The sequence below is a fragment of the Loxodonta africana genome, chromosome 15, assembly GCF_030014295.1.
Source record: "Loxodonta africana isolate mLoxAfr1 chromosome 15, mLoxAfr1.hap2, whole genome shotgun sequence".
Taxonomy (NCBI): Eukaryota; Metazoa; Chordata; class Mammalia; order Proboscidea; family Elephantidae; genus Loxodonta; species Loxodonta africana.
The window spans coordinates 4,572,792-4,597,594 of NC_087356.1; the positions used below are offsets into that span (position 1 = coordinate 4,572,792).

The 24,803-nt window shown below is 39.8% G+C and overlaps 1 protein-coding gene across 9 annotated transcripts in view; it reads right to left on the minus strand.

Annotated features, from left to right (window-relative positions):
* Positions 1–24,803, minus strand: part of REV1 (REV1 DNA directed polymerase) — a 114,907-nt gene that overhangs the window by 42,006 nt on the left and 48,098 nt on the right. For 4 of the 9 annotated variants that reach the window (XM_064268463.1, XM_064268462.1, XM_064268460.1 and 1 more), the window contains exons 5-10: positions 23,398–23,550; positions 20,068–20,774; positions 17,264–17,371; positions 15,365–15,481; positions 10,767–10,875; positions 710–838 (exon numbers count right to left, since the gene is read on the minus strand). In XM_064268463.1, coding sequence (XP_064124533.1) covers positions 710–838; positions 10,767–10,875; positions 15,365–15,481; positions 17,264–17,371; positions 20,068–20,774; positions 23,398–23,550 — 1,323 coding nt within the window. Of the gene's footprint in view, positions 1–709; positions 839–10,766; positions 10,876–12,697; positions 12,868–15,364; positions 15,482–17,263; positions 17,372–19,905; positions 20,044–20,067; positions 20,775–23,397; positions 23,551–24,803 lie in introns of those variants that run through there. The other 5 variants (XM_064268461.1, XM_064268459.1, XM_064268465.1 and 2 more) reach the window with 5 other exon arrangements.

Genomic DNA, 24,803 nt, shown 5'->3' on the forward strand with positions numbered 1-24,803 from the left:
AGGCAGGAAGTGCAGCTCACAGGGGGACAAGTACCAGCCCAAGGTCCTCAGGCCTGTTCTGGGAGTCAAGTTGTACTGGAACACAGCCAGGCCCTTTCACTTACATGTTATCTGTGGCCGCAGAGACCCTACCTGGCCCTTTACAGAGACCATATGCCAATATATATTTTTAGTTTTGAGTTACTATTAAATATATCTACACCCTAACATTTTTTTAAATTAATCTTTTCTCAAGTCAACTAATTATTCTCCATAAAACTATTCCTAAAAACTAACTTTTGGCAAACTCCATTATTTTAGAAGAGTCCAGTCCTCATCGCCCCATCATCTCTAACTTTAAACAGGCTGTAATTCAAAGGCAGTAAAAAGAGTCAAGTCCAGTTCTTACCCTGGTTCCATGGGGTAAAAACTATGCCCACTGATAAGAAACGATGTAGGCAGAGAGTCGGGTTTTACATGGACATCAGAAAGCACCTGAACAATGTCAGCAGTGGAAAATGCCCTTTGAAATTGAGCTACTGATTACTGGAACTGCTCAAAGAAAGGTTAAAAGACTATCGACCCGAGTTGCTGAGGAAAGGGCTCCTGAAAGAGAAAAAAACTCCAGCAAAAGTGACCCTGACAATCCTAAAGAAAACTGATCATCCTTAATATTCGCTGAAGAAAATCGTGATATAGACGTGGAAGTGACTGTCACCACTTGCGGTACCTTGCCAGCGTTTCATACATCGTCCGTGCAACTTCCTTGTATGCGTGGAAATCATAGGGAACAGCCTGAAGATTAGGACACAGCTGCTTAGCGTACCCAAAAAACATTCCATTCCTAATGCCGACTTGTCTAGAGAGAACAGAACACGATGGAGATTATACTAGAAAGCTTTACATTCAAAACGCAATATCAAGTGTGCTGGCATCACCTCCCCATGCCACTAGCATATAATTTTTATTTAACATTATTTTCATTAGGGAACAAAAATAGGTATTGAGAAACCTTGTAAGTTTGTTTTGCCCGCAGAGAAGAATCACACAATTGTCTGATTCGTGGCAATGACAGATGTGCCAAGATACGCTATGAAGAGACCAGGATGGCTCTCGTCCCTATCTGGACTCAGATCTCCGGCCCCTCTGCAGACATGCCAGCGTGCCATATATGCTGGTGATATTCCAATGACCACAGAGCAGGAATGTGCTGTCAAAAACTATTTTCTCATGGCACAGTTCGGCCAGGGTTCAGCCCCCAAAATATAAACTAAAGGACTACACAGCCTAGGACAAACAGACAACACGTACTCATCCTAATACCACCCAATTCCCATTTGACCAATTCCACGCTCCTGAAGGGGCTCCACAGTGGCCGAGATGCCAACCGCCTTGTATATGGTAGGACACCACTCTGGGCAGAAGCCAGGGGTCCACAGCTTTGAGGGACCTAAACTGAAATCTGCTGTCTAAATGCCCCATGTCGCCCTTTGACATCTGGAGGACTCAGCACAAAATTATAATTACAGAATTATACATAATTAGTAAAATTCCATTTGACCACGCTGTAATCAATCAAGAAAAGATACTGTAGTAAAAACACATGCAAACTAACAAAGCAACGTTTCACCAGATTACAGGCTCCTACGTATATGCACCAAATGATTGGTCTGTAGATTCATTCCTTCAATAAATATTTACTAACTGCTGACTCAGTACGGAGGTGTGCCCTGTTCTAAGAAACATAAACAAAGTTCTCAATTACCGAGAGGTCTTCTGGCATCCTCCCCACGTCCAGACCACCACTGAGAGCCAAGAAGGAAGAGAGTCCTTCACAGCACTCAGGGGTAATGCAAACTCACAGGTATTTTTATGTAGGCAAAAGGAGTCATCGATTATCTGACTGCTAAGCCTCTATGAGAAATAATCTAATAGGAAGGAAAAACGATAGGGAAGTGACTGATAAACGATATAATAAATAATATAATGAAAAACAAAAACCATTCATTCATTCAACAAATACTTATGCCTCAGGCACTTTGCGAGATGCTGGGTATAACATGACAGACAAAACGCCATCACGATGTCGGTGAGGACGGTAATGCATTCACCCAGCACGGGCTGGATTACATTCACCAGACCCTGATTGCGAGGCGGGGAAGGCTATACACAATAGTTCAGAAGTAAAAATATGTATATACCGGTCCGGAAAAGTGATCATAAGTTATTAAAGGAGAAAAAAAAAAGTCTAAAAGGGGGTAAACTTCAGGTATTTGGTAAAATATACTTATTTAAAAAAAACCATTTTCAACAATGCTAGATATAACATGGGGCCAGCACATAAAAGCTAAACTTAACAAAATTAAAAGTAACCATTTTTAAAAGGAATGTGTTACTGAATTCTTGTAAATATTACGTTCTTATATTTATGACACTTCGTCTCCAAAAACTTTCAGGGGCACGTTATTTTAAAAAATATTGTATATCTACTCATGTACTGGAAACCCTGGTGGCGTAGCGGTTAAGTACTACAGCTGCTAACCTAAAGGCCGGCAGTTCAAATGCGCCAGGCGCTCCTTGGAAACTCTATGGGGCAATTCTACTCTGACCTATAGGGTCACTATGAGTTGGGATCGACTCGACGGCAACCGGTTTGGTTTTTTGGTTTTACTCATGTGCTAGGTCTGCTTCACGAACGATCGCAGCATGGTGCAGGACCAGGTGGCGTTTCGTTCCCTTGTGTGTGGCATTGCCAGGAGTTTGGGCTGACTCAACGGCGGCTAACAATTTATGTCCTCGTGCACATCTAAATCCCAGAGACACACATCTTTAAGAGCCACCGGATACTAACAACAGGAGCCCTGGTGGCGCAGTGGTTAAGCACTCAGCTGCGAACTGAAAGGTGGGTGGCTTAAACCGAACATCTGTTCCTCGAGAGAAAGATGTGGCACTCTGCTTCGTAAAGATCACAGCCTTGGAATCCCCAAGCGACAGATCTACTCTGTCCTATAGGGTCACTATGAGTCAGAATCGGCTCGACAGCAATGGGTTTGGTTTTTTTTAGACACTCTAAGGGAACTGGAAACCCTACTGTCGCAGTGGTTAAGTGCTACAGCAGCTAGCCAAAAGGCTGGCAGTTCAAATCCATCAGGCGTTCCTTGGAAACTCATGGGGCAGTTTTATTCTGTCCTGTAGGGTCGCTAGGAGTCAGGATCAACTTGAACTGCAACATGCTTTTTTAATAAGAGAATTACAAACAAACAAAAAAAAAACCTGAAAGGCTTCCTATAAACTTGCCGTTTTTCTTAGGTGCCGTCAAGTTGGTTCCGACTCATAGCGACCCTATGCACAACAGAACAAAACACACCCGATCATGCGCCACCATTATAATCGCTGTTAGGCTTGAGCTCATTGTTGCAGCCACTGTGTCAATCCACCTCGTTGAGGGTCTTCCTCTTTCCGCTGACCCTGTACTCTGCCAAGCATGATGTCCTTCTCCAGGGACTGATCCCTCCTGACAACCTGTCCAAAGTATGCAAGACGCAGTCTCGCCATCCTTGCCTCTAAGGAGCATTCTGGCCGCACTTCTTCCGAGACAGATTTGTTCGTTCTTTTGGCAGTCCATGGTATATTCAATATTCTTCGCGAACACCACAATTCAAAGGCATCAACTCTTCTTTGGTCTTCCTTATTCATTGTCCAGCTTTCATATGCATATGACGTGATTGAAAATACCATGGCTTGGGTCAGGTGCACCTTAGTCTTCAGGGCGACCTCTTTGCTCTTTGATACTTTGAAGAGGTCCTTTGCAGCAGATTTGCCCAATGCAATATGTCTTTTGATTTCTTGACTGCTGCTTCCGTGGCTGTTGATTATAGATCCAAGGAAAATGAAATCCTTGACAACTTCAATCTTTTCTCCGTTTATCATGACATTGCTCATTGGTCCACTTGTGAGGATTTTTGTTTTCTTTACGTTGAGGTGTAATCCATACTGAAGGCTGTGGTCTTTGATCTTCATTAGTTAAGTGCTCAAGTCCTCTTCACTTTCTGCAAGCAAGGTTGTGTCATCTGCATAAGGCAGGTTGTTAATGAGTCTTCCTCCAATCCTGATGCCCCGTTCTTCTTCATGTAGTCCAGCTTCTCGGATTATTTGTTCAGCATACAGATTAAATAGGTATGGTGAAAAAAAAAAAAAAAAAAAACCCTGACGCATACCTTTCCTGACTTTAAACCAAACAGTATCCCCCTGTCCTGTCTGAACAACTGCCTCTTGATCTATATAAAGTTTCCTCATGAGCACAATTAAGTGTTCTGGAATTCCCATTCTTCGTAGTGTTATCCATAGTTTGTTATGATCCACACAGTCGAATGCCTTTGCATAGTCAAAAAAACACAGGTAAACATCCTTCTGGTATTCTCTGCTTTCAGCCAGGAGCCATCTGACATCAGCAATGATATCCCTGGTTCCACGTCCTCTTCTGAAACCGGCCTGAATTTCTGGCAGTTCCCTGTCGATATACTGCTGCAGCCGTTTTTGAATGATCTTCACCAAAATTTTGCTTCCGTGTGATATTAATGATATTGTTCTATAACCTCCACATTCGGTTGGATCACCTTTCTTGAGAATAGGCATAAATATGGATCTCTTCCAGTCAGTTGGCCAGAAAGTTGTCTTTCATATTTCTTGGCATAGATGAGTGGGCACCTCCAGCGCTGCATCTGTTGGTTGAAACATCTCAATTGATATCCCATCAATTCCTGGAGCCTTGTTTTTTGCCAATGCCTTGAGAGCAGCTTGGACTTCTCTTCCTTTAGTACCATCGGTTCCTGATCATATATGCCACCTCTTGAAATAGCTGAATATTGACTAATTCTTTTTGGTATAATGACTCTATGTTTTCCTTCCATCTTCTTTTGATGCTTCCTGCGTCGTTTAATATTTTCCCCATGGAATCCTTCACTATTGCAACTCGAGGTTTGAATTTTTTCTTCAGTTCTTTCAGCTTGAGAAACGCCAAGCGTGTTCTTCCCTTTGGGTTTTCCATCTCCAGCTCTTTGCACATGTCATTATACTTTGTCTTCTCGAGCCGCCCTTTGAAATCTTCTGTTCAGTTCTTTTACTTCATCAATTCTTCCTTTTGCTTTAGGTGCTCGACGCTCAAGAGCAAGTTACAGAGTCTCCTCTGACATCCATCTTGGTCTTTTCTTTCTTTTCTGTCTTTTCAGTGACCTCTTGCTTTCTTCACGGATGATGTCATTCCACAACTCATCTGGTCTTCGGTCACTAGTGTTCAATGTGTCAAATCTATTCTTGAGATGGTCTCTAAATTCAGGTGGCATACACTCGAGGTCATATTTTGGCTCTCGCGGACTTGCTCTGATTTTCTTCAGTTTCAGCTTGAACTTGCATATGAGCAATTGATGGTCTGTTCTGGGGTCGGCCCCTGGCCTTGTTCTGACTGATGATATTGAGCTTTTCCATTGTCTCTTTCCACAGATGTAGTCAATTTGATTTCTGTGTGTCCCATCTGGCAAGGTCCATGTGTATAGTTGCCATTTATGTTGGTGAAAGAAGGTATTTGCAATGAAGAAGCCGTTGGTCATGCAAAATTCTATCATTTGATCTCCAGCATTGTTTCTACCACCAAGGCCATATTTTCCAACTACTGATCCTTCTTCGTTTCCAACTTTCGCATTCCAATTACCCGTAATTATCAATCCATCTTGATCGCATGTTCAATGAATTTCAGACTGCAGCAGCTGATAAAAGTCTTTCTATTTCTTCATCTTTGGCCCCTGTGGTTGGTGCGTAAATTTGAATAATAGTCGTATTAACTGGTCTTCCTTATAGGCGTATGGATATTATCCTATCACTGACAGCATTGTACTTCAGGATAGATCTTCAAATGTTCTTTTTGACGATGAATGCAACACCATTCCTCTTCAAGCTGTCATTCCCAGCATAGTAGACTATATGATTGTCCGATTCAAAATGGCCAATACCAGTCCGTTTCAGCTCACTAATGCCTAGGATATTGATGTTTATGCATTCCATTTCATTCTTGACAATTTCCAATTTTCCTAGATTCATACTTCATACATTCCAGGTTCCGATTATTAATGGATGTTTGCAGCTGTTTCTTATCATTTTAAGTCGTGCCACATCAGCAGATGAAGGTCCCGAAAGCTTTACTCCATCCACGTCATCAAGGTCAACTCTACTTTGACGAGGCAGCTCTTCCCCAGTCATCTTTTGAGTGCCTTCCAACCTGGGGGGCTCTTCTTCCAGCACTATATCAGACAATGTTCCGCCGCTATTCATAAGGTTTCACTGGCTAATGCTTTTCAGAAGTAGAGTGTCGGGTCCTTCTTCCTAGTCTGTCTTAGTCTGGAAGCTCAGCTGAAACCTGTCCTCTTTGGGTGACCCTGCTGGTATCTGAATACTGGTGGCATAGCTTTCAGCATCACAGCAACACACAAGTCCCCACAGTACAACAAACTGACAGACGTGTGGGGGTTCCTGTAACTAAAAAAAATTATTCATTTATTTTATATGAAATAAATTCAGTTTCACACCCACCAACTCAAGGTATTTTGGGTCCCTTAGTTATTTTTTTTTAGTTATAGGAACTATAACTTGAGTTGGTGGGTGGAAAACTGAATTTGTTTCATATAAAATAAATTTGTAAAGAAAATTACCGAAACGTTTGATGTGCCTTCACTACGGTGACATGCCTGTTCCTCCAACTGAAGCCCCACAAAGGACAGGTTAGCAATACTCCCCAGGTGTATGCTGCATACAGAGTTTGTTTTCAGGTCTGAAGTATACAGGCATACTCTTCCTTGCAATGTTTTGCTCCAACAATTGATTTTGTGTTGGATTAGACAATATGAAAACTAATCATTAAATCACAGTCACTCTCCATTCAACAAACTAAAAGAGATCCATGTCACCAATAATCCAGAAAGGTAAAGGGTCCTTAGAAAAGCATATGAAAAGGAAGGTGTTTAAATTACTTTATCTTAAAAATCTACGTTTCCAGGGTATTGTATGTGTATCATTACCTTTTCCTCTAAATATCTACCTTCTCCCTTATTATGTAGAAAGCTCGTTCTCTCTGGTAAACCCACTGCTGGCAAGTTGATTCCAACTGATGGAGACCCTATAGGACAGAGCAGAACTGTCTCATAGTGTTTCCCAGGCTGTAATCTTTTTCTAAATTTTATTTTGTTTTTGTTGAGAATATCCACAGCAAAACATACACTAATTCACCCGTTTCTACATGTACAATTCAGTGACAATGATTACATTCCTCAAGTTGTACAATCTATCATTCTCACCCTTGTTTTCTGAATTGTTCCTTGTCCATTAACATAAAGCCACTGCCCCGAGGTTTCCATCTAATCTTTCAAGTTGCTGTTGTCACTTTGATCCCATACAGACAGTTCTTAGAAAAGCATCATGCTCAAAGCAGACATTTTTTACTAGTTAAGCTGAACTACTGTTTGGTTTTAAGAAGACTTCAGGGGACATTTTTGGTTTAAGTTTTAAAGATTTTATTGGGGCAACAGTTTCAGGGGTTCATCTAGCCCCTTAGCTCCAGAAAGTCTGGAGTCCATGAGAATTTGAAAGTCTGTTCTGCATTTCCCGCACTTTGATCAGGATTCTGCTGTAGACTCTTTGATGAAAATGTTCAGTGATGCTAGCAGGGCACCATCCAGTTCTCCTGGTCTCACGGCAAAGGAGGAAATTAGCCACACGTTCCATATCCTCCTCCTATTCCTGATTCTCCTTCCTCTGATGTTTCAGGCAAATAGAAACCAATTGTTGTGTCCAAGGATGTAAATCTTTACAGAAGCAGACTACCACAGCTTTCTCCCGCAGAGCAGCGGGTAGCTTTGAACCCCTGACCTTTTGGTTAGCAGCTAGTCGCTTAACCACTACACCACCAGGGCTCTTTGGTAAAACAGTAACACACATTCAGACTACATTACCTACATCTACATATCTTACCTTTCTATGACTTCTATCATCTCACACTCACATTCTACCCTTTGACAATCCCCATTATTAGCTTCTGTTTATTGAAAACTTGGAGCCCTGGTGGCACAGTGGTTAAGAGCTACAGCTGCTAACCAAAACGTCAGCAGTTCAAATCCCCCAGCCGCTCCCTGGAAACCCTGTGTGGAACTGTTCTACTCTGTCCTGTAGGGTTGCTAGGAGTCAGAATTGACTCGATGGCAACAGGTTTTACCGAAAACTTACGAATGCGTAAAACTGGGAATGACCATCCTCCAATCCAGTCCCCACTTTAACCCCAGAAATAGTTCTCTAATACAGCTGTGAATCATACTTGTTAAAAAAATATATATATATATATCTTCTCACTTATAGAGGAAAATATAACTAAGTGATGGATAATTACAAAAAAGGGTACCCAGAAATTCTTTTCTAGAGATCTTCATTCTCTAGAAAATGGAGAATTATGATTAAAGGACAAAAAACCCACTGGTAGTTTTCTTTTTTTCTTTTACACTTCCAGTCAAATTCATTTTCACCACTTTATTTCCTAAAAACAAACATTTCCCATTTAAATGGCTAACGACATAGTATTTGGCTCCCACGTATTATCATCCCAATAATTTTGTAAGGCATTCAGCTTGACGATCGCCATCTATGGTTCAATACGAACGCACCATGCAAATACCGACGGAAGTCTACAGCCAAGGCACAAGTGTGGACACTAGAGTCCACGCCATCAGAAGCTGGTAACCCTTCCATCCTTGAGGCAGCGTTGGCACCCCCTACCCAGCACTTATTCTGGAGGTACTGAGGATGAAAGAAGACCCTACAGAGACAGCAAGGCAAGGTGGAGCTTTCATTCTGAGCCATCATATGCCAACTAGCAGGAGACTCTGGGTGCTGAAAGGCTGGCAGTTAGAACCCACCCAGAGGCGCCTCAAAAGACAGTCCTGGCCATCTGCTTCTGAAAGGACATAGCCTTGAAAAGCCTAGGGAGTGGGGTCGCTATTAGTAAGAACGGACTCAGTGGCAAACAGTAACAAAAATTCACAAAATTCAAGAACTGACAAAGAGTATTTCTGGGCTTCATCACATCCTCCAGATATGGGATACAACTGTCCGGCCATGGAAAGCGTAAGTCAGCATTCAGTAACTTAGTGGGTGGTAGGGACCTAACCTACTGAGCCCAGCATAACATCAGCTCTAAGCTTCCTGTGTTAATACAAAGCAACACACCTCATCTAAAACGTATCTGTTTCAATTCCTTAGCCACATTATCAACTAACAACAAAGAAGACTAACATACAATTCTGTTAATGAGAAAGGCGAAGCTGGCCTGGGAGTAAAAGTGTGACATGTCATGAACGAAAGACAATTTCAATACTTTTAAATTATGCATATCTGAAAATGTTTTTTATTTAAATACGCTTTTTATAAACTAATCAGCAAGCTTTTAAAAGAACTATTCTGGTTAGATGTTTTTGAGCTGAAATAAAAGCGTTTTCAGACTCACTTGTTTGAATCACCCCAAAAATAAACCCAGGCTGAAAAACGTAAACTGATGTAAGACTGTTCCTTTTTATAATTACTGAGCACTTAAATACTTGCCAAAAATATGTATCTGCTATGCTATAAAGGTACAAGTATCTATGTTTAGTTACCAGGAAAGAAAAAAAATAAAGAGTTCTCTTTTTATTAATCCGTTCTCTAGTGCTCCCATTTTACTACAACTATTATAATCAATTACTTCAAAGTGAGTGATTTCTTTTTTTTTTTTTTATAAGAATGAAGAACATAAACGTCTGTTTCTTCTCGTACTGAAATAGCCAATTACAATTAGGGTTTAAGGTTACTGTGTGTAAGACAAAGAGACCTACACAGAAAGTTAATGCCAACAAGCTGACGATATAGTTACCCATATTAAACAAAGAGATGATACGCCAATATGGAAGTATTTACTTGTAATTTAACAGGAAAAGGAGATCTGGTGGCAAAACAGTTAACTGCTCAGCTGCTAACGAAAAGGTTTGCAGTTCAAACCCACCCAGCAGATCCACGGTAGAGAGACCTGGTGATCTGCTCCCATAAAGATTACAGCCTAAGAAACCTACGGGGCAGGTCCACTATTACATGTGCTCGCTATGAGTCTAAATTGTTGACAGAACCCAACAACAACAATTTAACAGGTCATTGAGTTTTAACATAATTTAAAAAAAAACTCACTTGAAGGTTTGGATTGCAGGATTGCTTTTTTTTTTTTTGTTAAGTAAAAAGAAAGGATTAGAGGAGATTAATATCGAGGTCCTCTTCCATTCAAAACTATCTTCCATGCTTCAAAAGACAACTGCTTAGAGCCACAGTGCCAGCTTCTTTTGGTTTCCACTGTAGGCCCTGGAGGTGCCACAGCTAAGAGCTTGACTGCTAACCGACAGGTCAGCAGTTCAAATCCACCAGGTGCTCCTTTGAAACCCTATGGGATGGTTCTACTCTGTCCTGTAGGGTCGCTATGAGTTGGGATTGACTCGACAGCAATGAGAAGCATTTGTGATGAAAAAACAGAAGGAACTAGAGGGATGAGAACTAGAAACATTTTCGTCCCACAGTGTGGTCGCCACATACTAAAATGCAAATATCAATCACAGGCCTGACTGACGTGTCTAAACCCACTTCTGGAGCGTACGGGGTTAGAACATTAGAGACTAAAAACGATTAACTCAAGTAACCATCCACTAAGTATTACGATACACTTAACTTCTACGTACCTGGCTTCATAACTACACGATGCAATTTCAGCCTTCGACAAAACAGAATTAATTCCATTTGTTTGTGCAGAATCTTGAGTTTCCCACACTGGCAAATCAGGTATTTCTGCTTTAAAAATAATAAAATTTAATGACTACGTGTTAAAACCTGATTTTCCTTAACTTTCATTCAAGAAATCCACTTTCCACTGCTTTCCTATACAAATGTTTAGTAAATTCCAAATACAGTTATCTCCAATTGGTATTTATTTCCATATTCAAGAAAAAAGAAAAACCTACAACTGTAAAACGGTTTACTTCCATTATAGTCTTCATCAGCAGTCAGGTAAACACTTATCGTAATAAATTAAAAGTGTCCTGTTTTAGTACCAGAGATTTAAAAAAATACACAGAAAGATAAATACAAAACATTCCTTTAAAGTGGTCTCCTGAGATGGGCAAAGCTCAAAAGTGACCAGGAAGATGCACCCCCACTTACTATACATTACAAGGACTGCCAGCTTCTCTGTCATGGGGACAGTTAATGGGAAATACAGGTTTCTCTGAATGCTCTTTGCCATTTCCTAGAAGAACTATCTGCAAAACTTAAAGCTAATTAATATGTTCAATAAACATCAAATTCCTACAAACCATCTGATCGAAAGTCATTTAGTAGGTCATATAACCATAAAGAGGCCTTCATCCTAAATTTAAGGTTCTTCTTTTGAACACATACCAGATGAAGAGCCTCTCAACATTATCTCTTTCAGGTAATTCTGCTCTTGGTTTAGCAACGCACATTCAATTAAAAACACTCAAGTGTGCTGAACATACCAACTGCTTTCTAGAACACAACTCGGGTCTAAATAGCACAGCTAACCAATATCTCTTAACATCCAAACCAAATGCACAGCTTTACACAAGAGTGTGAAACACACAGCTTAGTGAGCCTATTGGCTGCATGTCACTTTACTTCCTTTACCACCTTTAGCTCCACTAGTAACTGAGAAATAGATTTAAAACACAGTTTCAGCTATAGGTCTCCTGGGATACTATCATTAGGTCACAAGAAGCCTATGGTGTAAATACATATCATACATTCTAAAAATACAATCTCAGCCATATCTCCACTCTCATGAACAAAAATACCATTAGTTGGTAAAACAAGACCAAGAGATACCACTTCAGCCAATTCTAAGACAAACCTATTTTGAGTACACTGTAACAGTATATAACTAACAAACCCAGCATTTCTTTTCTGTGTATTTCAGGGACTTGATGCTCCGTGAAAAAGCAGCAGCTAAAGTACCACCAGAAAAAACATGGCAAAATATCTGGCTCCAGAGGCGACAACGTCTCTCCCTGGTGTGACTCCAGTAATCAACATTTTCACCCGAGGATGCAACCCATACAAGCACGTCTGGATCCCAGTGCCCACACACGCAAGGCATGAATGCAAGTCGAATCCTAGGGACCGCCAGCTCAATGGGGTAAAATCCTATTCGCCTCAAAAAGAAAAAGAGCATGCTGTGTCTCCTGAGCTTGGTTTCCTATGTGAATAGCACACCGCTACACTGTTACGAATTAAGTCAAAATGCAGAGTAGGCTCAGCCCTTCTGAAGGCTCTTAGAAGGTTACAGAGCACCTGTAGTCCATTACTCTAAGCTGAGACACACACGAGAAGTTCAGGATTCTAAGTCAAAGTGCCACAGAGGGTGCTACTAGACCAAAAAAAGAAGCGTTGAAGCTTGAACAGTCCCAACCAGCTGCCTTTCAAAGGTGGGGAGTTACGTGACTTCTGTGTTTGGAGGGCTAGTTAAATAGCCTAAGACACTTGCTCTGGAAATGAGACAGAAATGGTCTGGAGGTGGGGACAGTCTCTCTCGTCCATGTGCTCCCGTGCCCTGGCCTGAGACACAGCACGGCTGTTTCTCGTCACTGGGCTGGCTGACCTTGTCCACAGTGCAGCAGAGCGCGTGGATCCCTCCATGAGCGCAGTGAGTTGCTTCATGTGAGACTCAGGGCAATGCAGGGACACACTGTCCTCACTGGAGGGCAAAGTAGAGAACTGCTCATCAAAACTTGGCAAACTAGACGGGCACATGGAGAATGTGGAGGAACGGTTGGAGAAATCAGGGGCCAGGAGCCAAGTCTGTGAAAAAGAAATCGCTGAGAATAAATCTGTGACTAATATGATTTTAAAAACTGTTGTTCTTTAGAATGAAAACTGAAGTTGTTGAAGGGATAGGAAATATCTGCACCCTGGAATCCAGGATGGGGTGTAAAAGGCCTCAATCATGAAATCTTGAGCATAAAATGGATCCCAAACAAAGAGATCGTGAGTGAGAAGGGTCACTGCTGAGTGCTGCTCAGGAAGCAGCTTCAGAAAGGAAGTCATAGATGGAGATCCCCTGCTTAAGCTGGTCTCATTAGATAAAGAGTTTGTGAAAATGAGGAAAAAGACACGGAAGTGTCTGTTAAGGACTAAAGATGCTATTTGTCCTAATACTTTGCCTAACCATACAAGTCAAAACATTAGAACCGAACCCCAAAGTATTTTTTTTAAAAAAGCTAGCATGTGGAATCCAAAGACTATTTCTTAAACTGAGCCTCAATATTTTTAAATTTAGTGTCATGTCTAATAATGGTCCAGAGAAAGAAAGATCAGGAAACAACAAGAACAAAGGCACTGAAAAAAGTTCTAAGCACAAGCTTAAGTGGCAACCAAATCTTACAACAGGACAATCTATTCATTTCATAATGTAGCAAATATTTTGGAAGGTTCTTAATGGGTCAAAAGGCTTAGGACATAAAAGTGAATGGCATCAAGTTGAAGCAAGCGTATAAAACACAAAGTATCATATTCACTTCTTCTAGTGAGAGAAAATCTGATTTTTGACAGTTTTCAATGGCAAATGAAATTTAAATATTTCTCCTAATAATTTACCTTCTGGTTTACCACCCACATTCAGGGATGGAATGATGTGAAAAGGTCATTAAAATTATGAAAATTCAGTGGCTAAACTGACGAAAACAATTACATAACAATGACAGTGGTCTGCCAATGAGCTATTTATGGTCAGACTGATTATGACGGAGGGAAGGATAAAAGAGAACCAGCTCTGCTATTCCTAGGGATCCTGTGTTTGTTGGCACCAGAATTCCAGATTGGGACTGCTGAAGGGACACGTATGGTAAACCAAGACTCTACTCACAACGGAGCCCTGAGCACGGAGCAACTGAACAGCTACTACCCAACGGCATTCAGATGGTATACGATTTTCTTCTGTCAACGTTCATTCAGTATTTACTGAGTGCCTGCTATGTGACAAGTATTGTGCATTTCCTTAAACTACTCATTTCTTGTTTTCTAAAGCTTAAGATTTTACCTTTTTAATAGTACCACACAGAAAATACAAAAAGAAAAAGCAACCTACTGCAAAACCATACTACCAATACTTCAGAAAATACCCACCTTGCCAAATACCACAATACAATTAAATCTCAGCAGAACAATCCTACATAAAGAACTGCTGCTCCAAGATCTAACGACACACAAAATTCTAGCTATCAAAAATCTCGTAAAAGGCTTTAAAGACCAAAACAAAAAAAGCTTTATTAGAACACCTGGAAACTGAATGTATACATGATGCATAAATACACGTCTGCATTTCTTTTCTATTAGTTACACCATGTAAACAGATGATTACCACGAACAAAAGGACTGTAATCTCAAAAAAAAAAAAAAAAGAGATGCTCAGAGATGCGCATTGGCTTTTTTTTTTTTCTTAATGTCATTGGGATCATTTCTAAAATAAGCCCAAGTTTTTTTTAATGGAACTGAAAAAACTGGGGGCAAACCAAACTTCATGCCTTCTATTACACTGTACGACTAATTTCTGATTAATATTTTTCTGAGAGGCTAACTAAAAAAAAACTCCTTTGGCATTGCAGAAATTCACGAAGAAACTCTCATCAAGGTCAAAGAATTTAATTTCTAAGCAATTATTTCTCAGGGAAATAAAGAAAACACATATATGAATATCTTAAAATATTATTGTGATTAGTATAATTCATTATTTTTATTAATACCTAAAACATAAAGGCCAGAGAAAAAAGAACTGTATCTTATATGAAACAGATCCAAAAAAAGGGAATCAGTAATGATTCTTATTCCGATAAATTAATAAAGTTCTACGTTTCCTATCCCACTTCCTCACACAAATCTTTTGGCAACATGAACTTGACTGTCCCTACTGTGATACACTGACCAAACAACTAGTAGTTGTTAACTCTTGAGTTCTGAGGCTTCCACAATCTAAAGCCTAAATGTATAACCAAAGCAAACTAATCACATCCTTTAAAACATTCTTCACTCTCTGTCCTTGGAAAATATTACCATCTAATTCGACAAAGCATCAATTTTGAGAAAATAACTCTAACAGTCGTTTGTACTACATTCAGGTTTCGCTTTAAGATGTCCGTGACATCTTTAAAACCCTCGAATGAAAAAAAGCTAATTATTTCAACTCCGCTTTCATTTCCGTAACATTAACTCCACAGCAGAACCCAGACGTTCTCATCAGCAGCACTGTGACTTCAGAGAGAGCTCATTGTACCTGCTTTGCCTTTCAGGATTTTGTTCTGATAATAACGCCACTCCAGCTGGGGGTTCGCGCCAGGGCGTAAAGGTGCCCTTCCTGTGCCTCTGTTGCTTGTAACAGCCACTGGTTTTCCTGCGAGGAGAAGAATAAAATTACTTCTAAATCTAAGCACAGGAACCTTGACAATATTCACAACACGGAAAGGGAAAGCTTTCAAAGGATTTTTCAAATATGACATTTTTTCTCTAGCTTTATTTAGGCTCTGATCCTTAAAGAGGGTAATACCTTTAAATATTATCAATCACTATTTCAAAAATCATCTAAGTTTCTCAGCACCAACCAAAAGAGCGAACTAATGTGTAACAATTTGTGACAAGTGGTTTTTGTTTCATTTCTCACAGGAGAAAACAGGTAACTCGGATCCTAGATTCAGACTAGAGGGATGGGGAGAAGAAAAAAAAATAACTAGATACAGATTTTTTTATATTTCTAGTCCCGGTATGGAGAAAGTAGAATAATATCTATATTAATTTTTCAATTTTATAGCAAGGGAAACAAATATTATAGAGACAGGCATCACGACCTGACTCACCATATAATCAAACATGATTATATAGTTCTTCAGATAAAGTTTTTGCTTTAGTTATAAAATTACTTTCATGGAGCACTTCCGTTTGTGTGCTAAGTTATAAAATAACTGTAACAGTGTGAAGCAATAGCATGGATGACTGAACTGTATTCTACAGAATGCTTTTGTTGTGAGGACAAGAACAAAAATCAAGGATGCATCAAAAAGTCCTTCATAGTTGTTACTCAGTCCTAAGGAGAAATGAAATTCTGACACATGCTTCTACATGGATGAACCTTGAAAACATCAGCCCGAGTGAGAGAAGTCAGCACAGATACCGTGTGATCCCACTTATATGAAATATCTAGAAGGGACAAAGGCACAGCAACAAAAGTTTACACCTGGTTACTAGGGGCTGAGGGGTGGAGGTAGGAAATGGGGTTATTGCTTAAGGGGGGCTGAGTTTTTGCTAAGGGTGATGAAAAACTTTTGGAAATAGATAGATGGTTGTACAACATGGTGAATGGAATTAATGTCACTGAACTGTACACTTAAAAATTATTACGATGGCACATTTTTGTTATATTTTACCATAATAAAATTATTACCAAAGGTACTCATGGGCTAAAATTAATTCTTTAACATTCTAAAAATTCCTCTCAGAACTACCCATGATGACAAAAATCAAACGCTGGTATTAATCCAGCAGCTTCCGTGTCATAATCAGTAGCTGTCTCTTTAAGGAAAGAAATGACTCTAAGAAGAAAATGCTAATAGTTATTCCTTTCAGACACAGAGATAATCACTGAAAAAATCTGAAATATTTTTTAAAAGCATTGACTAGTTCATAAATACCTGACACTTCATTAAGATGACTGCACAAATGACTTAACATGTTCTAGAAACAGTCAACAATACAAGATTATTCTACAAGCAAAAAGGTGGCACGTTTACCAGCATCGGAATGGTTCATCAAGTTATTTATTTAAGATAGCAGCCTAAGTCCTGTTTGTCATTACACAGGCCACTATAAAATTTCCATCAGCTAACAAAGTAAATACAGATAAAAATATCAGAAAAATGCTCAATTCAGGGCCCAGCCTACATTATCAGTCAGGTGATAGAGCCTTTAGCTGAAGATACTCATTCTTCCCTTAAGACTTGACCAACACAAATCCTCTCATTTCCCTATATCTTTCTTGATAATGGAGTCCAGAAGATTGGGAAGCAGGAAATGATTTTGCCAAGAAACGCAAAAAGAAATTATTTTTTAAAGATTTTTGTGGTCCCTTAGCGTATTTATAACAATACATCAATTTCCTGAAAACATAAACAAGAATACAGACCTTTGAGATCAGGCCTATTCCGTATACCCACTGATACAAAGAAGCAATCCATATCAACATGCATGATACAGTTCTGATGTCTCGGTGAGCTCGATACCGACGTATTGCCTAGAAGGAAAGAGAATATTCAAACCCCAAACTAACTTCTAATATTCAAAACCCTAGGTCTAGTTAATTCTAAAAATTGTATTTAAAAGACGTTTAAAAGCGGAATGGAGTCTTAAAAAAAATTTGTTACAGATTGTTTCTACCACCTCATAAATCAAATGCGTCTTTAGCTGCTAAAAGTAGTCCAGAGAAAATCAATTTAATTTAGTTTCAAAACATAATTTCAAATCAACTGTAAAGAATGCCATGTTTTTCCCTTCTATATTCTAATAATTCTCTAGTCAAAAAGGCCTAAAAATAATTTATGCATGCTGATTATTTTACAAACGTTTATAATTTACTCATTTAGTTACATGGAGCTAAGTAATTTTTGGTGATCGCTATTCCATGTAACTCTACAAACATTCCTTGTTCAAATAACAAAAGTTACTACTGTTACTGAATGTTCGGCAGACCCATCGCAGATCAGGTCCGGTACTGTAAGAGCTTTCGTTGTGTGCTGCTGAGTCAGTCTTGGACTCAGGGTGACCCCATGTGACAGAGCTGAACTTCTCCAGAGTTTCCTAGACTGTAACCTTTAGAGGGCAGATCGCCAGCTCTTCTCACCCTCGGAGCTGTGGGCAGGTTCCGTTAGCAGGATAGTGCTTAACAACTGTACCACGAGGGCTTTACAGGCATGAACTTAAATTCTCACATCAACATGACCAGTAAGTACTCTATTATCCTGTCGTACAAATTAATAACTACTCGAGTCATGGAGCCAGTAAGTGGCTGCACTGCATCAGGTAGTCTGCTTTCAAATGGCCCTAAGGTCACCATCCTGCTGTTCTAAATAGATATACTTCAAAAATAGTACGTAAAACAAAAAATTTGTGTATAAATGGAATTCTTCTCTTTATGCCACTAAATACTCTAAAAAATTAGCTCTGAAGCAAACACACCACATGTAAGGAGATGAAGGCGACTGTCCTAAGGACCGTGGCTCCTCATCACTGAGCTCCATGGAGATTCTTTATTCTAACCCTAATTCTAACCCTAGCCAAGCCACAATTGGAGCTCTCCTTTCTATGGGCCTCACCTCTCACCTTCCCCTGGTCCTCCAAAACACACAAACCCTGGAAATAAGAACCCCGAGCTTGTAAAATGCTCTGATTTCACAGAGGCATTTTCTCTGATGGGCTTAAGAATACCAATTCGAGGGGTTATTCCTCCCGATAGGTTTCTAAAAACTTAGATCCCACCTTCCACAAAAAGTTTTACTAAATCTTTTACCGAAAGTATTACTGTGACAGCGTTTACCTCGTTCTCACTACGAGCAAGGCACCCAGCCTCTGTTCGTGCTATCTTTCTTAAACTCGGCAACTCTGTGAGGTGAGCATTACAGGTGATCGCTCCCTACAGGGAGAGGGGAAGCTGTGACTCAGAGAGGAGAACTAATTTGCCCATGGTCCTGTGGCCTAAGAGTCGCCAAGCCATCAATGAGATGGACCAATAACCATGAGGATGGCACAGAATGGGACAACGTTTCGTTCTGCTGCACACAGGTCACCACAAGTCACAGCTGACTTGATGGCAACTAACATCTAACTCCAAAGGTAAGCACTTTCCTGCTACTCTCTGTATTACCTTGGGAAATGGCTTATACAAAGAACTTTAAAAATCACAAAAATTATGTAAACATAACAAACAATCCAAAATAATGACTTTTAAAAACTTTCATAGTAGTACAGAATGTGTAAACCAAGTATCTGCTGAACGTTTTCATACGATATGAAAATTTCTCATTTTATTCCCATTCACGCAAATAGTTCATGATAGTTCTCTGAAGCTTCCAAAATTAAATGACCCTCAGGTTTACAAGGCCAAGGCATAACCCCATGACAATCTAAAACCTATACGCATTGCTCTGACATACTTCACTGAAGTACCAAGCAGCTCTTTTTTACTAAAAGCAGGTAATATACCAAGTGTAGCAAAACACAGCAGAAAAAAACCCACATGGAGAGGGTCTATCACTTTCTAGGACATAACCATGAGCTTCTCTGTACCTGAGTTTCCACAGCTATAAATTAAAGGGTAATAGTAGTGATCTGAGATCCCGCCTCTCACCCAAAACCCTCACATACCTTATAATGTGCAAAAAGCAACTAAAACCTCAAACCAGGTATTAACTTATAATGACTGGCACAGAAATACAGATTGCTGTTGTTGGCTTTGTTTTGTTTGTTTTTGATGACAAGGAAAATATAAAAAAAAAAACCAAAATACAATTAACCAATCTCCTTGTATGTGAAAACACGCTTACTAAAAATTTACTCCTCTAATTACAACAGTTGTCATGCTAAAGTTATTTAATTATTTAAAAGTCATTGCCAGCAAACTTCTCGAAATTAAGTTACTCTACCAAACCAACTTCATTCTCCCAAGAGTTTAAGCACTAAATATATTTTACGCAGTTCAAAACTTCAGCCTCTGGTGATGTCTACGTAAGGTGTGAGTGCTTAGAACCCCAACCGTGTTACTTTTTAAATTACCTGGAAATTTTCAGCTAGCCACGAATAACCCTATTTCTTAAAATATCTTGGCAAGAAAGCTTTCTATCATCACAGCTATACGTGCTCCTAGAGGCTCTTAGCCGTGAACGAAACGATGCAGCAGGGCTGTTTCTTAAGAAAGCAATTTTAATAAGTATCTACCTGGGTCAGTTACATTAAGTGCGGACCTGCCTGTTTTCATTTTTTTTAACTTTTCCCTTCCTGGAAACACACCACTACTTTGTCTTTGCAGGGTATTGACAAATTCCGTCAGTTCACACTTCCACATTGATATGTGGTGCAGTCTTGAACGGGAGTAGAAGTCTGAGATGAAGCTGCAGTCCGCAGGTCTGGGGGGCGCTGAAGGTGCTGCCTCGCTAGGAGTCGGTGCCGGAGAAGTGCTTTTTGTGCTTGAAGGCCCCTGAACGGTGGACTGGTGAGCACCGTCGATTTTAGCGGTGCTGTGCGACGGTGAGAAGGGGAGAGGGTTAGTTCTGTGTGGACTCCGCACAGCCTCTGTGTTTCTGTTGCTCTGCTGTAACTGCTGCGCAGGGCAGTCTCTGAAGTCAGAGCTGCCCTTCTCGGCCTTCCCCTCCTGGGCAGGGTCTGGAGAAAGCCTGCTGGCAACACTGTTGCCCACGGGCACCAAGCAGTCCTGTGTCTTTAAGGCACCGTTAGAGCTCTGAGTGTGACCGTTACAAACGGCCGTGCTGTCTCTGTGATGCGGAAGTCCGTTTCGTTTCCGTCCCAGGGGGATCTGCTCCAGCTCCTCACAACTGAAATCAGTACTGGCATCTTCTTCACCCCAGCTGTTTATTCCATTGACTTTGATCTCATTTTCTGTCTCAATCTTCTTAATTATGTGATTTCTAAAGCAGAAAAAAATTTTATTTAAATTAATAATTTCTGACTTCCAAGCTACAATTTTCTCATTTCAACATTTTCTCAGTGATAAAAACCAAACCAAACCCACTGCCACTGAGTCAGTTCCAACAGTTCAATATTTCCCCCTCAAAAAACTAGAAAATTAAACCATAAACTATATTCTTTCTGTTCCACCAAAAGGTAACTTTTTGCTAAACAAAAGCAGCAAGGTAGCTAGGAAAATTCAACATCACTAACAGCCTCTGAGGGTTTTTTTTTTTTCTTTTCCATTTTTGACGGTTTCAAATAATTCAAAATGCTCTTTTCAGTTACCTTTCCTGCCAAAAATTGGAATCTGTAAGCTCCAAACACCCAGTTCACAGCACAGTGTCTTGCATTTGACAGATGGTCAATAAATACTTGCTGAACTAATACAGTATAAATAACGCCCATAAAAACGGTTAAGAAACTTTATTTCAATTCTCATGCTTAGTTTTATGAAAGGCACAGTTCAACTTATTAAATCAAATACTGCTACAACGTGATTAAAGTTCTCTGAGGCTACCTAGTTTCGCCCAAGAAAAACTGCTGACTCACGGGCGATATTCATTAACTCTATGGGACTCACTGATGCACAAGTCGATGAAAAAGAACCTCGTCAATGTGTGCAGTAAAGCTGATACCTAGGAAAATGAGGACGCACGCCCTGGTGACAAGAGAAACAGCTTCTCATTTCTAAGAAAAACATATTTAGAAGTCACGGTGGCCCAAGGAAACCTGGACCAAGTTTCCTGATGACAGGTCTATAAGTGTAAGCCCTGTGACAAACGTTATGCTGAATTCACATCCTGGCTCCTCTGGACAGTGCTTGGTTCTGCTCTGCAATAAAGACAAAATCCACCTGCATTCACAAGCGTCATCTAAGCAAAAAAACAAAAAGCTGAATCACAGAGTAGTCATTCTTTCTACTTAGACATCTCCACAGCACTAACTCAACAGCAGTTCAGGCTCCAAGAGAGGGGTGCCACGCATTAGTGCCAGGGTGCAGGCGAGACCACCAGAGTTATCACTGAGTCCCGTCTGGAAGTGCCTCACCTAATGCCAGTGCAGCCCATCAGCAACGACAGTCCTACCACAAATAAAAGTCACGCACGCGAGTCGGAAGCAGAGCATTACCGCCCACATCTGGGCTGGCTCTGGTTCTGGCTGACCGTACCATGCAGTATGACGGCCAACTCTGAGTACATCCAACCCTCATGGATGACCATACCAGGGAAAGGGAAAAAGAACAAAAACTGGAAACAACTAAAAAAGGAAAGGAAGAAAACCTAATCTGTTATGTCAAAGAAAGTCTGGTCTTTGAGATAAGGGGAAATCGGGGGGAGAAAATTTTCAAAGAAATTTACAGAATATATTAAGCATACCAAAAAACATCACACAAAGGAACAAAAGAGAAGCAAGTCAAGAAAGCCTCACGTCTAGTTTTCTGTGTCAACACACGAGGACTCTGTACACGCAGAGTAGCAACACACGCAACAGGAATACATGTATCGGCAAGAAAATACATCGGTAATATAGTCTTTCTGAACTATAGTTTCTCAGCCTGGACAAAAGGGTATTTGCAAATTAGCTGTACTAGAAATATCATTGTAAGATAAATATTTACTAGACAATAGCAAAAATGCGTGAAGAAATAACAGCTAATTGGTAAAATCTTAAAATTGTCAAAGACAAATTTCAAAACACATATTTTCTATTTTTATTAACATGGGTTAAGAGAAAAACAGGAAGCTGCATATTCTATGGAAGATGTTTTCTGATATTTATTGTTGCTTAACAGTATTAAAAAACAAGTTTTAGGTAAATGTGAAAAATGTAAATATGCTTCTAATACAAGTTAAAAAACAAATGATAACAACAAAAACTACGGAAGGGAGTGATATTGGATCCTCCTAGGTTAATTAGACTCCTGGTCTTTTGGAAAAAATATATCCAACTCCCAAGGCAAGCAATTTAATAAATAAGGTGTAGGCTAGTGATAATGAACCACCTGATACACGAGGTAAGGCAACACACCAATTAATTGTGAAAGCCACTTACCCAGGATTATTACAATTAAATCAATATATTTCTCAAAATCCGCCACAGTGGAAAAAGTCTAGACTCACCCCCAAATTGAAGGTCACCAACTAAACTTCCACTGATATAAGATATTTACATATTTAGAACTGTTATCAATTTGGAATTTTGCATAAATAACCTAGAAATGTTAACATTTTCTGTAACACAAAACGAGTTAACTCCGTTTTTGAGAAAGAAACATTCTATAGCAAATTACTTCTGCGGAAGTAACTGCTTTTAGGAAAACACATGAAAGAATGTACTACTAATAATCTAAGATCCATTGGTTTAACATGGGAATGGACTATGAGTGTAAAAGCTCATTTTATTTATGAAATTTTCATCATAGAAATAATTTTTAGGTAAGACACTCCACATACACATTTCAACATGTTTAACACAGCATGAATGGCCAGACTTTATATTTGTTTCTATCTTCAGCAGAGTGCGGGCTACACTCACTGCTGAAAACCAGCCTTGGGGTATTCCCGACCTAGACAAACTTACACCCTGTTGTTGAGCTGTTTGGCTATATTGCTTGGACCCGGCATAGGATCTTCAGGTTTGCATACGGGATTAAAGTTGAGACCTTTCTGCACAGCGGACTGCTTGGTGTACAGCTGATACGGAATGTAGGACAGGAGTCGACCAGCTTTAATGCTGAAACGGAAAAGCAATGCCAGTTTAGAGCTCAATACTTGAAACGAGCTTCATGAACTCAATGTTTTTAATGACAAGTATCTCACCAACATTAAACTCTTTGTTTTCCTACCTTATTCCTTCTTCCCGTTTTAGTGGTTCCAATACAATTTTGTTTAAACACTTAAGAATAAGACACTCCATCCATGAAAAGACATATAGTACATCCGAAATTTTTAACAATGAGTGGATGACAATTTTATGTAAGAGGAGGAAAAAAACAAACCACACACGGCAACTCCATGCCATGCGTGTCAAAGCAGAACTGTGCCCTACAGGGTTTTCAACGGCTAATTTTTCGGAAGTAGACAATCAGGTCTTTCTTCAGAGGTGCCTCTGGGTGGGCTGGCACCTCCACCCTTTCAACTAGCAGCCAAGTGAACCACCTGCACCACCCAGGGAGCCTAGAGTTGGACTAGTCAGTAGTTTAACCAGCATGGTTTTAATACCCATTGCCTTTGAGTAAGATTAACTATTTGATTAATTATTCTTATGTTTTCTTAAATAAAAATAAAAACTAAGAAGCTTCACACGAGTAAAGGCTATTAAGCCCTACACTAAAACCAAATCCATTGCCGCGAGTCATTCCGACCCAGAGCGACCCTACAGGACAGAGCAGAACTGGCCCACAGGGTATCCCAGGCTGCAGTCTTTACAGAAGTAGAATGCCACATCTTCTTCCCGTGGAGGGGCCGGGGGGTGTGAAACCACTGACTTTTCAGTTAGCAGCTGAGCTCTTAACCATTTGCACCCTATGCTCCGTACGGCTTTACTGGCCATAACTGAACTCCAAAACACCCATCTTCTTTTCTTCCAAACCAAAACTCATTCGATTAAATGGTCTTAAGCTGTTTTCTGCTTTCTAGTAAACTGGGTTATATATGGTTGTATCCTTAAAAAAATCATTTGCACTTCAAATTCAAAATAGTCAATCAATGTATTTATGCTAACATCCAAATTTTAAAACATCCTTAAAATCAGGGAAAATTTCAGTCATTCATTAATTATTCTGGGAAAGAAAATAACAGAATAAAATTACTTTTGTCTTATAAATTGAAAGGTTTTAACATTTTTATTATTTCAAATAGCACTACAAAAACCCTTTCGAAAACAGCAATTATGTCATAAATGACTGAACTGGCTTACTGAAAACCACATAAGAATGCCGAGTCAGTAATTGTGAATATAGGAAAACATGATGACACACCCTAAAA